The sequence below is a fragment of the Rhopalosiphum padi genome, chromosome 4 (assembly GCF_020882245.1).
Source record: "Rhopalosiphum padi isolate XX-2018 chromosome 4, ASM2088224v1, whole genome shotgun sequence".
Classification (NCBI taxonomy): Eukaryota; Metazoa; Arthropoda; class Insecta; order Hemiptera; family Aphididae; genus Rhopalosiphum; species Rhopalosiphum padi.
The window spans coordinates 10,069,700-10,082,829 of NC_083600.1; the positions used below are offsets into that span (position 1 = coordinate 10,069,700).

Here is a 13,130-nt window from a genome sequence, read left to right on the forward strand (position 1 = left end):
GAATGTTTTCTGTAAATTTGTATATCTTTATATCAACGAATATAAAAATTATACTTAGAAAATGCAATAAATAACTATGAAAAACGAGATTATACACAGATATCGAATAAAAGAAGTGTAACACGTATGTACATATACAATATAAATTTTTTTTTTTTTGGTCGATCGCGACAACCTAGAAAATCTTGGATGTCGATCGCAAGTCTATTAAAGTTGGCCACCCCTGCTATATGCTATAGAACTATTATTAATAATATAATAATTGTAACGTGCTTGGTAAAAAACATTCAACCTACCATCTTACTAATAGTAAAATAAATTACTACTACTACACCTACGTAAGTGACTTAAATTTAAATTTATAAATACATTTATTAAAAATAATAAAACAATTAAAAATATATACATGTATTTGTTTCTTTTCACCCCCCCCCCCCCTAGCAGGTGAATAGCAACAGAGCACTTAAAAAATTATTGAAAATAATCTGTTAAAAGTACAAATAATTTGAAAACACAATTTAAGTACCTGCAGAGACCCATATCTTGATGTATCGATACATATTGTATAGACGTATAGCCCAAATAAAACAGTTTATATGATAAATCAAAGTTGAAAAATGTTTCTATTCACCCCATTTTACGGTGCCTATATTAATATATTATAATATTATATAATTCGTACTTAGTATAATACAGATTACAGCTAGGCTGTCCGACAACCTTTGATCATAATCGTTTTTCGTATATAATGCATATAATGATGTATCATTTATCATTGAATTATTTGAATTCATACTTAACACTTCCATTAGTGACTTACTTATTAATGACGAATTGGCAGAGTGCACTCAACACTTATACCTACCATTGATTATAGAATAGGTAGTCTATTCTATAATCAATGCTTATAATATTTACTGTATAGCAAAAACCTATTCTTGCTCACTATTTTCAGTTAAATTATAGCAGTTGTGTTTACTGTTTTGCATTCTAATTTAATTTTTTAAACCCACCCCCTTCCTCAAAAATATGGAAAAAAATTGTTATATTAGGTAGGTATTTATATGTCTCTGACTCTGTACGTTGAAAGTTGTAGAAATATAGCTTTTCGCTCAATTCGCCCGTGCAGTCTAACAATGTTAACATAGATCAAAATCGACCTTTTTTTAAAAAAAATATCAATTAATGAAAGATTTAAAATATGTAGAAAATAAGTATAGGTATAAAGTTTTTTAAAATATTTATATTACAGTCATTATTTTAAATTATACTTAAATTTAACTATGCCATATTATATTATAAATTATAATGTTCATGAATAGGTATCATTTACTAAATAAAACATTATTTTATCAGTGACTATACGCAGTCATGCAGTTGACAATTATTATTGGACAATAGACACAATAAGTAGAATATTTAGATACATATAAAGAAAGATTTTTTTGTTGAGCCATAAGGTTTAAATTACCAACAATGTCACAGATAAGCTATTATTACACTAATAATTAATATGAATAATGATACTCCACAGACACCGGATCATGACTGATTAATATTTAAAGGGGGCGTTTGTGATATATTTTTACAGCTTTAGCTTTTAGTTAGTGCTTAGTTTTATGTTAGTCATGATGGGTGTTTTTAAAGTGGCCTTATTTTATACTTTTCTGGTTTTTTTTCTCGGTAAATTATATTGTATAATGTATATTAATGTTTTGTTAAATTATTTTTTATACAAAAATTATAATTATAATTTATAATGATTACAACTAAATATTAATTATACTTTTAGGTGGCAATCACAGTAGTGAAGGATGCAATAATGATTTAACTGGCGCATCTGCTGCTATACGACTCTCAAATGATTTGTTTTGCGCCTATGATAGAAACATAAGGCCTGTGATAAATCAATCATCTCAAATAACTGTTGAAACCAAATTTTACATTTTCAATGTTCATATGGTAAATACAATTTTAAATTCCTATTTAGGTTATTAAAACTATACTTATGTCCTACTAATCCTACAATATCATGTCTACATTGTACAATTAATTGCAATATTGCCTATAGGTATATAATATAGCTTGCAGGACACGTATATACTATATAGACATATATCTATATAATAATATACAGAAAACAATTTAAAGATGAGGTTAATAAGTAAATAAAATTTTTTTATAATATTGTTGGTTAATGGTTATCATAATAGTGTTTGACATTGATTTTTATTTTAAATCATAAAGATCTGTGTTGAAAATGTCTATAATAAGAATTTAAGAAACATTTATTTTAAAAACATTTCGGGGATTGATTTGAACCGGACAACCGGTGTTTACGTAAGTGACTTAAGCTGGTTATATGTATTCATATTTGTATATTATTAGGAATAGGAACAGTAATACCGTATCAGAGTATCCGAATTATCCCAATATAGTGATATGGATATTCAAATCCGGTTTTGTTGAATTTTAATTTAATTAAAAAAAAATTTTAACTTAATAAGTTTTAATAAAAATTAATATATATTAGTTACATCAGTCTCATATATTTATATCGTTACTGATACATTTTTGTAATAAATTAAGTATAAATTCTGACTAAAAATATTAATTCCTATATATTCCCATCGGCCATCCCTTAATTCTATATATTAATATATAGTCTAACTATTAGTTATTACTACAACATATTAATATTATTATTATTTTTATTTTAGAATGAAAAATGGGACATTTTACAAATGAGTATTCAAATCCTTATGGTAATTATAAATTATAAGTAATATTGTTTAATGGTGCAACTAGTGTAAACTCTATATACTGTAGACTCTACAGTTTAGTGTAGAGTACTTGTTTTCAGGAAGCCATGGGTGTAGCTAGAATTTCAATCAAGAGGGGGGGGCAGTGGTGTAGCCAATTTTAAATCATTAAAACTCAATTTATAAGGTGTAAGAAATATAATTTAGTTTGAAGTGCAAGGGGAGAGCACTTGCCCCCCCTCTCTACGTCCATGCAGGAAGCAATATCCCAAAAGGGATGCTATTGCATCCTCTCCTCTGGATCCGCGCCTGGATCAAATATTTTCAAACACTTAAATTTTTATATAATTAAAGGAGTGTTATGTGGCGTTATAAACTTATATTTCTCAAATAATAAGACCATTATAACCAAATTATCATTTTTATGGACAATTTAAAAGTGGTTTTATTTAAAACGTTCATTTACCTATATCTAAATTGAAATTTAAACAAATTATTGAACTTTCATAACTGAAGTAGTGAAGTTAATAAAATATATTGGTGACTAAAATAAATTGATAATTTGTAAAAATGTCAGTTTATAATGAGTAATAAATTAGATTAAACTAGACTAAAATTTTACATACTCTATTTTATGAAATGTGTACAACTATAAAATTATTATTGAGGATTAAAGGGATTGGAAACAGTATGATTTTCTGTTTTTGTCCAATATACGCGTAATATAAACGTAGTGTTCTATTTCCAACGTATACCGACCACTGACATAATGAAGCAATAAGAATTTTTAAAATAGATTTGAATTTTTTCGTCAAGTCTACTTGAGATCGATTTTTCTACTTTTTTTATATTGTTCTCCAAAAATTGAATATATTTAACAATTTTTGGAGAAGTTAAAATCAAAAATATGTCAAAGTTTATTTAAGAAGACTTGACGACTGACGTCACATTCAAATATGTTTCCATAATTCTTATCTCTTCATTATATCAATCGGTAGGTTGGAAATAGAATATGTGTATAATACTATAATCCTGTTTCGCGTGTGTTAGACAAAAACAGAAAATCACCGCTTTCAATCCTCTTAAGTTGAAATGTTTAATAGGACGTCATACCCACATGGCAAATGGCCACATGTGTTGTCTCCACGCGTCTTACACACGTAGTACGTCATAGACAAAACGCATTTACGCAATTAGAGTAGAACTCGCTCAATTAAGTTCTAGAATAAATATACCTATCTAATAAAATTAAAAGATAACAATATTTTGGAGGGTAATACGATGAGGTTTTTTTCAAAAAATTAAAATTTTTAAAATTTAAAGGTTATTTAAAAATGTTGAAATTGTCACTAATTCTAAACGACTATAATGAACGTTATATTGGGAATAATGAAAAAAACTCAGCGTTTTGCCCTCCGAAATATTGTCTTCTTTCAATTTTATAATAGGTATATACGTTGAGTAAATATTCTAGAACCAAAATTGATCGAGTTTTACTCATACTGTGTAAACGCGATATTGTCTATGTAGTATAACGTGTGTAAGACGGAGACAACACATGCGGGTATGACGTCCTCTTAAGCAAAAATCACTCGTTCAAATTCTTATTTAGAAGTATCAACATTTAAAGAAAAAATTATCTAATTAACAAACTTGTAAAGTTACAAATAAAAATAAAGTTTGTAACTTATTGTCATCATATAGGATACTAAATATATATTATAAAAAACATAAGTAATATAATGTATTATATTATGCTTAAAAATTTTGAAAACCAGAATTTTATTAAATTATTTATTAATTTTATAATGTATAAAAAATGATATGCTTAGGTAAATGCTATCCAACTCCTATTTGCATAAATAATAGAAAACGGTTTTAAAATTTGAATAAATAATAGACTGTAGATATATATATATATATATATTAATTTATATAATATGATGGTAATAATTATATAGGTATCAATTTTTCTATTATGAACTCCCCCCCCCAAAACAAAAAAAATATAATATATAATTTATAATAAATATTTTTGACTTAGTTGCAACCTAGTTGACCTAGTCATTCATCTTTATACTAATTCTACTATTTGTAAAAAAGTAATAAAATATACCGAATATTTTTCCATATAATATAGGAATGGAAAGATGAATTTTTAGTTTGGGATCCTTCAAAGTATGACAATATTGAAAGGATGTATGAAGAATCATCTCATGTTTGGATACCTGACATTATGTCATATGATATGTAAGTCAATATTATGCTCACTTATTATGTACCTAATTGCCAGTTGAAAGGAGAAGAGGTAGAATTCAATTTCGTATACCTAAAAGGTACAATTTAATTTTTCGGGAACATAATTGCAATATATTTGTTGAAAAACAAAGAAACCTCTTTAATATCATATTATTGCGTATTCGTGAAGGTATATTATTTATAGGTATTAGTATACTAAATAGGCACAAATATTATTAAATTATAACAGCACAATTTTTAAAATAACAATCAAATTTTATGTTTTTATGTCAGTTTCATAAAAATCTAACAATTTTAAGGGTAAATATAAATTAAATTAAATTGTATTCAATTATCAATACAATATTAATAATTAAAAATCATCATTGATGTTTCTTTAATTATAAAAGAAAATTTGTTATTCAATATTAAAAAAATCGAAAATCGTTAATTATTCAATTATTATATGTATATATTATATAATATATTACGGAGGTTAGCTCATCGTTTGAGTTTATTTTAAATCAAAATTTGTCTTGGAATAATATAACCAATTGAAATTTTGAAAATAAATACATTATATTTTTATTGTGAATTTAATATTCAAGTATATTAAATGATAATAATATTTTTATTAAAATTTGAAATTTGATTACAATTTCAAATAGATTAGAGTCAATTTCTTAACAGTAATTCTTGGCATTAAACATATAATATTTTGTCATTTTTTTCAAATCGAACTCAATTAATATTGACAAATAATCCTCGTGATGATGAAAGGATTACTGTGACCACTAATTATAATTTATAATCAATGCTATGACTATTATAGTAATATGTAATCATGTATTATGTATGGGAGCTTTCTGCACCGTTCATTCTATTTTATGTTTATTTTATTGTCTAATATATATATATATAAAATTATTAATTTATTATTGATATTTTATATGGTTCGTTTCATATTTGAAAATTATAAATATTAAATGATCTTATAATATATTTATTTTATAATACATAATATATATAATACATAAACTTATTATGTATATATTTTGAAGCTATATACTATATTGATTAACGTATAAAAATTAACCATAAATAATCAAATAATAATATTTTATTTAACACTAATCATTTATTAAAATATTTTAGTGGATTCAATGGTGATGATAATAGAGAATTCTCTTATTTTTTACCAACAAGTATGGTGAAAATATCTAATAAAGGCTGGGTTAAATATAATCACCGTATAACTCTAAATGCTCAATGCACAGCCAACATAGCTAAATGGCCGTTTGATTCCCATAACTGCACTTTTCTTATAGGATCTCCTGTGTATACCACTTCAAATGTTAACTATACTTTTGCCAGCGGATATTCTGCTGTAAGTATATATATTTTAATATTATTTTTAAATATCAAGTGTAAGTATGTGGTTGTTCTATAAAAATAAAGATATCAAAGTTTCAATTAATAAATAGTAATAATTCAAAGTAAATAAATAGTACAAAGTAGATATAATATTTAATTCTTCAATAGATAATTTAAAATGTTACTATCTTTAATATTTTATTGTTAACTCTCTACTCGGGCTACTCCATCACAAGCTTAGGCTTACAGGAGTAGATATATTAATCTTTATTTTTACGATGTATGGTATTTGTATGTTTAGATTCTAGAGAAAAAAATACTTCTTTTGTTTTTAACTTTTTATATAAATACGATACATATACGATTATACGAATTAAAAAAATCAAATCTGTGTTATTATATAGTTACTACATTTATCAATAAATAATTCAAATGTACAAAGTCAACTATTACAATATTCAATTTTAATACTTATTTAATTTATTTGTTTTTATTACTTATTTTTATAGAATATGCATTATTATAATCCTGATAGAGAATGGGAACTGAGTAAGATAAGTCAAGGGTGTATGAATATCCTATATACCAGTTCAAATTCATCTGTGCACTGCATTTTACAATACGATATAAATGTAACTCGATTTTCAACCATGTACTATTCATCCATTGTAATCCCAGCAGTTGGTATGAGAAATTATTTAATGTTCTGTAAAAATTACAGCTATACATTCTTAAGTACTTATTAATAAGTATTTGTACTTGAAATTGTAGTGATATCATTGATGAAAATATTAACATTTTTAATGGGTCGTGAAACCAAACTTCGATTTATTTTATTAAGCTTAATTTTCATTTCCGAATTGCTTTACATACAATTCTTGGACATGAAATTACCAAATAATGGCAAAAAAGCAGTATACATAGGTAAGTTAAATATTTACATTCTACATTTATAGCTGTTTTAGCCGTTTTAGGTCCTTATCTCAATCATGTATTCATATATACCTATACAGAGACAGACTTTCAGGTGGGACAGTGGAAATAATACAGTCCTACTAGGTCGCAGGCTTTCTAAGGCTACTAGGCAAAACCATGTAAATTTAAAGCCTATAAACTTTATATTAATTAAAATAATATAATATTTACTATAAAAATTAATATATTTAGATTTTAGGTATATTATAATATATATATACTCTTAAAAATTTAAAATGGTCGTAAATGTGGATTGTCAGTTTGTCACTAATAAACACTAATAAAAATAAATTTAATTCAGCTATAAATGTAATCTATACATATATTTTTAAGTAAAAATTCCAATACTAATTTGAGATTTTCAAAAAGAAATTATTTATATCCATATATTTTTTTATTTGTGGGGGTTTTTATAACTTTGCATGGGAGAGTTAAGCTGTTTCCAGTCCATCTTTAGTTGACACCTCCCTGCGCGACTTTGTGTACCTACCTATAAAATAAAAGTGAAATATAAGTTATATATCAAACCGTGTTTTACGTTTCAGTTCTATTGTACCGCAACTCTTTAATTCTAACATCAATAGCACTTATTATAACTGTTATAAGTAATGCATTGTATAAACATGGTACCGATGATTTTCCTCGTAATGGTCCCGAATGGCTCAAGTCTGTATCAACATTTCTTTTAAGCAAAAAACCAATTGCTATGCTAACTAATTTTAACACTCAGGTAAGATACATTATTTAATCATACTTTAAATGTTATAATGGTTCTATCTTAAAAAGTAATTGAATTTTAGGGAGCAGAACTTTTAATAGAAAAAAATATGGAAGAAGAAACGCCAAATACTCAGAGAGATGAAAATGCTTTATTTTGGAAAACACTGTCTATCTTATTAGATCGTCTATCGTTTGTAATTACTCTAATAATTTCATTGATAAATTTATGGTTTTTAATACCTAATTAAATTTACTTCTAAGTTTAAAAAAAAAACAATGATAACTTTATTTAATTTCTCTTGTAATTTAAAAAAATATTATACAAGATAAATGCTATCTATGTATTTATATTTTATCATATACAATACACCAACTACAATAATAATTGTAATGTACCTATTATTGTATTTATTTGTAAATTATTGTAATGGGTAATAAATAATAACTAATAACTATAGAAACATATTAATATACAATCAAGAACTATATAAAATATTTGCCTAGGTTCCATGTTTTTATATTAGAGTTGACTTTTAGAACTACGAATTGTAGTTTTTCGTCCATTTGATTGAATTTTTCTTCCTATTGTTCTTTGAGTACTTCGATAAAATTATAAATTGATGAGTGTGAAACTTTAAAGTGTAACGGGTACAATATTATATCAGGTCATACAATTTATTTTGCGTATTTATCCCACTACTAAGAGAAGGGTTTACTGACACCATCAATGTAAAAATGGCAAAGCCCAACTTAGGAAATATGGGCCCGGCCGCGCTCGGGGCAATATAATTTTAGAGGTCTTTATAATATTTGTTTAATATAATTTAAAAAAGACAGTGATCATGAGTGAACAAAATTTTTAATACTTATATAATATTTAAATACTTTTAAATTTCATTACGAAACGTAATTAACTTATATAGTTAATGTCTAACGAAAGCAAAAATATCATAAAATTTCACAGTGTTACTTTAACATTAAATTATCAACAGGGGTCAGGGACCCGGGATTGCAGCCCCTAGCCCCCGCCTAAGTAGGGCTCTGAAAAATGGTCATGAAAAAATTATACATCAGGAAAAATGAAGTTTTTTGGAAATGCAACATTAAGGCATTTCAACATAAAAATAATATGCGTATTGGTAATTGGTTTGAAAATAGTCGTTTGTCTTTTTTACAATATTTTTATATATTGCTGGAGTGCAGAAATGACCTCCATTAAATTTTGTAAACAGCATTTGAATATAAATCATGGCATTATATTAATTATATAAATGACAAATTCATGTTACTCGAGACTTTGAGGAGGTAGTTCAGATAATGGAATTGAGACTCGTGGTAATCGGTATAACGGAAAAGTACCGTAGTACCGTACAATTTCATACGCTATTATTAAGTACCTTTTATAGTCATAAATAAAAAAAAAAATCGATGATTGCATAATAAAAATATCATATAAAATAAAAAGTGTTTTGAACTAATTAAAATCATTTGCTGTATTTAATTAAATAATTTCATTGTCCAAATAATAATTAATTAATCAATTTCATCTGTGGAGGTTCGCTTGTTATTATTTCCTTAAGTTTTAAGACAGTAAATTCTTTGTTCGAGCCTAGGGTGTTTATTGTAAATTTGTTTAACTTGTTTTCCACATTGGAGAATTTTCATGTTATCCTCAATTTTCAGAATTCAGATAGTATAGTGTTAAAATGTAGGATCATTTCAAATGATAAATATTTCACTGTGTCTATTTATCATTTTATAAATCACAAAATTCATAATTATGTTTTAATATAAAAATAATTTGAGAATTATGCGTAAAATGAAACTATTGTAATCAATGTTATGTTGTGCTGTTAGGTTAATTTATCTATTATCAAACCCTAAGGTAATAATATTATCTATAGGGCATCTCATAGGCTTATATAGTTATATTGATATTTTAATTTTTAATTGAGTATTATATTATAGACCATATACCATATAGTTATATAAAATATTAAAAACGTTAAAATGCTGGTAATTCACTTTATACGGGTATGATATCCTTTTAACTGTATTGAACGTGTGAATTTAGATGTCATTTACTATTTAGAGTAACAGCAGTTGGGAAGAAACTATGTTTTAGTATATACGTTATGTGTTTTGTAAATTGAATTATTTTGGTTGATTTTAATTCACCATTTGGTATACCTACCACTCGAACATAAGGTAGTTAAGGTGATTTTGTTGGTTAAATTTGTTTAATTTTTTTAGTTAAGCCTTGACAGATTAATATAAGGTTCTTTATATCTTAACAAAAAATAATGATTTTAGTTATTTTATTTGAATTTAAAAATATTATTGGTCGTTATTTAAAACTTCCAACATATATAATTATATCTTATACACACACAAATTTTTGTTGTTTCAACAAAAATTAATTCAACTTACAACCAGGTAGGTTAGGTTATACTGTAGTCCCCGATTATAATAGCAATATAAATATAATATACCAGTTGTTCAATAAGTTTGAAAATTCTTAGTTACTGTTACTATATAGTGTTACTGTACTCATATTTTAATACCCTATATATGATGCAATAACAGATAACACTGCTGTATAGTGTATAGTGCCGTACATTTATAATGTAAAATATTTAATAACCTCATTATAATTATAATATTATATTATCGTTTATCAGTTCTAATAAGTCTAATGAATAAGTAATTACCGTTTCCAAACTTATTAAACACTCTGTTTATTTAAATATATTAAGTAATATGGCCAATATGGGCTGGTAGACCGTCTTTGATTAAAATCGTAGGTGGTAGGTAATAGGTATAATATCACAAACCAATGATTTATCTTTGAATTCAAATTTAACACTTACATTATACAGTGACTTCTTCTTTATTAAATGACAAGGTAGGTATGCACTCGACATTTACTGTTTGTTACTTAGGTAGGTACTTTCCCATATTTTTTTTTATGAACTCTCATTATGTAGTAAATATATTATCTAACAATATGGCCATATGGTACCATGTTTTGTTTCCAAACCATAAAATGAGTTACAAGATTTGCGTAAAAACTAAATAACATTTTTTATGGTTTTGAATTTGGTGAATAAATATTAAATCCTTCTAGTAATTTATCTATATAGTTACGTCGCCTCATAGCACGATATTTGTTCCAAAACGTTATTGTTTTTAAGTTGTATGTTTTTAAATTAATATAATTATTCCTGGTTTTATTTCATATAAACACTTTTAATTATTGCTTGTTCTAAAAAAAAAAAATTGTTTTAGCCACCACTTTATTCACAAAACTACATATTTTGTTCCTTACATTTTTGGAACAAAATATGTTTTGTCGCGGTACTAGTGTACTACATATATTGTAACTCATAAAAACCCATTGTTACAAATCTAAGATCATACATAGATTTAAGGAGTGCCGAACAAGGACCAAGGTCTAAGCCTTAAGGTATAAATGAAATTTTAAATAAACCAACATTGGAACTTGAGGTTTAGAATTAAAAAAAATCAGTGGCATAACTACAGCAGACATGCAGATGGCAAGCCGACGAGGCATGGCAATGTTCAGTCTTCTAAAGAATACTTTTATTTTGTATTTGGAATACATACTCGAATAATTTTCAAAAAATATATTTAGAATACATTCTGGAATACTCAAAAAAATATTCGAATATATTGAGAATAGGTACTAGTATTATTAATACAATAATACTTATTTTGCTCAAAATACGGATATTATCTACTGACAATAACAAATTACTATCACTATTTACTATTAATTGTCTATTTATCGGGTTTTTGTGCTAATACAGTATAATACCATAGGCCATAGGGTATAGACCACACTTCCGCACATCAATAAGTCAACTAGTATAAGGTCTATGGGCTATACCTACTATATTTTGTGTTTTTAATGACCACTACCCAGGATTATAATTTATAAACACAAATATTTTTTTTTTAAATTTAGTATTTAAATATAAAATAAAAATACTAAAAAAAGATGTTCAGAATACGTATTCGAATTTCGAATATATATTTTTTAATGTATTTAGAATATTATTCAAATACTTTTATTTGAATACATTTATTCGAGTACTTTACAAGACTGGCAATGTCCCAGGCTCTTTTACTTGGAAGGACCATCGTCTCTCGAGTCTCGACCTTCAAAAATACAATTTGTACAAAAATTCACATCATACCTGTTATAGAGACCAAAAGATGTGTAAAACATATCATGTTACATAATATAAGAGTATGGGTTAGACTGGGCTTTTATAGTTTTATATTATTAATTACTGTAATAAATGTACACAATTAAAAATGAATCAAAGAATTTCATTAAATTGTGTTTTATCAATAAGAGTCTATGGTAGTACTGTAAGCAGTATACTGTTGTCTGTTAGTCTTAGTATACTTGTCCAAATAGTCTATGACTGTAAATTTAAGAGTAAGACCTACATACATAGTATGTATAATATATAAAATTGCATTTTTGCATTAATTATATAAACTAAAAATAAATAATAATAAAAACTATTTGTTTTTTTATAAATTAAAAATTGAAGAATTTTGGTAAAATAAATTTATGAGGGCTAACACTTACTTAATACTGCCCCGGAGACTCCAATTTATAGTTACGTACCTAGAATAAATACCTATATATTGGCTACTGGCTAGTGAATAGTGATCATTTATATCTTAAATCGTGTTAGTGACCAAAGCTTATAGAATAAAAATACTATCTAAATAGTATCTTTGTTCTTTAGCCGTGCTATAGTGACAATATGACATGGATAATTGTGGGACAAATGGTGTTTAGGACAAACATTTCTTGAAACAAATGTACATTTTGGATATTAATTCAATTTGAACAAATTGGGTTTGGAACAAACGGTAATTCGTATCCTGTGACCACTTGAATAGGCCAAAGGGTTTAGTCATTAGTATAGAGTCTATACTATGGACCATGTCACGAATCACGATGAACATTATAATATAATTAATAGTAGACAGTAGTCCGTTATAGACTATGTAAACCTG

The 13,130-nt window shown here is 25.9% G+C and overlaps 1 protein-coding gene across 1 annotated transcript; it reads left to right on the forward strand.

The window, feature by feature from the left end:
* The first annotated feature begins 1,589 nt into the window (after window positions 1-1,589).
* On the forward strand, window positions 1,590-8,464 carry LOC132930609 (neuronal acetylcholine receptor subunit beta-2-like). Its single transcript, XM_060996563.1, has 9 exons — window positions 1,590-1,683; window positions 1,793-1,962; window positions 2,721-2,765; window positions 4,903-5,012; window positions 6,156-6,387; window positions 6,884-7,058; window positions 7,146-7,298; window positions 7,895-8,079; window positions 8,150-8,464. The coding sequence occupies exons 1-9, from the start codon at window positions 1,620-1,622 to the stop codon at window positions 8,315-8,317; spliced, it is 1,302 nt and encodes a 433-aa protein (XP_060852546.1). The 5' UTR covers window positions 1,590-1,619; the 3' UTR covers window positions 8,318-8,464.
* Window positions 8,465-13,130: the final 4,666 nt, after the last annotated feature.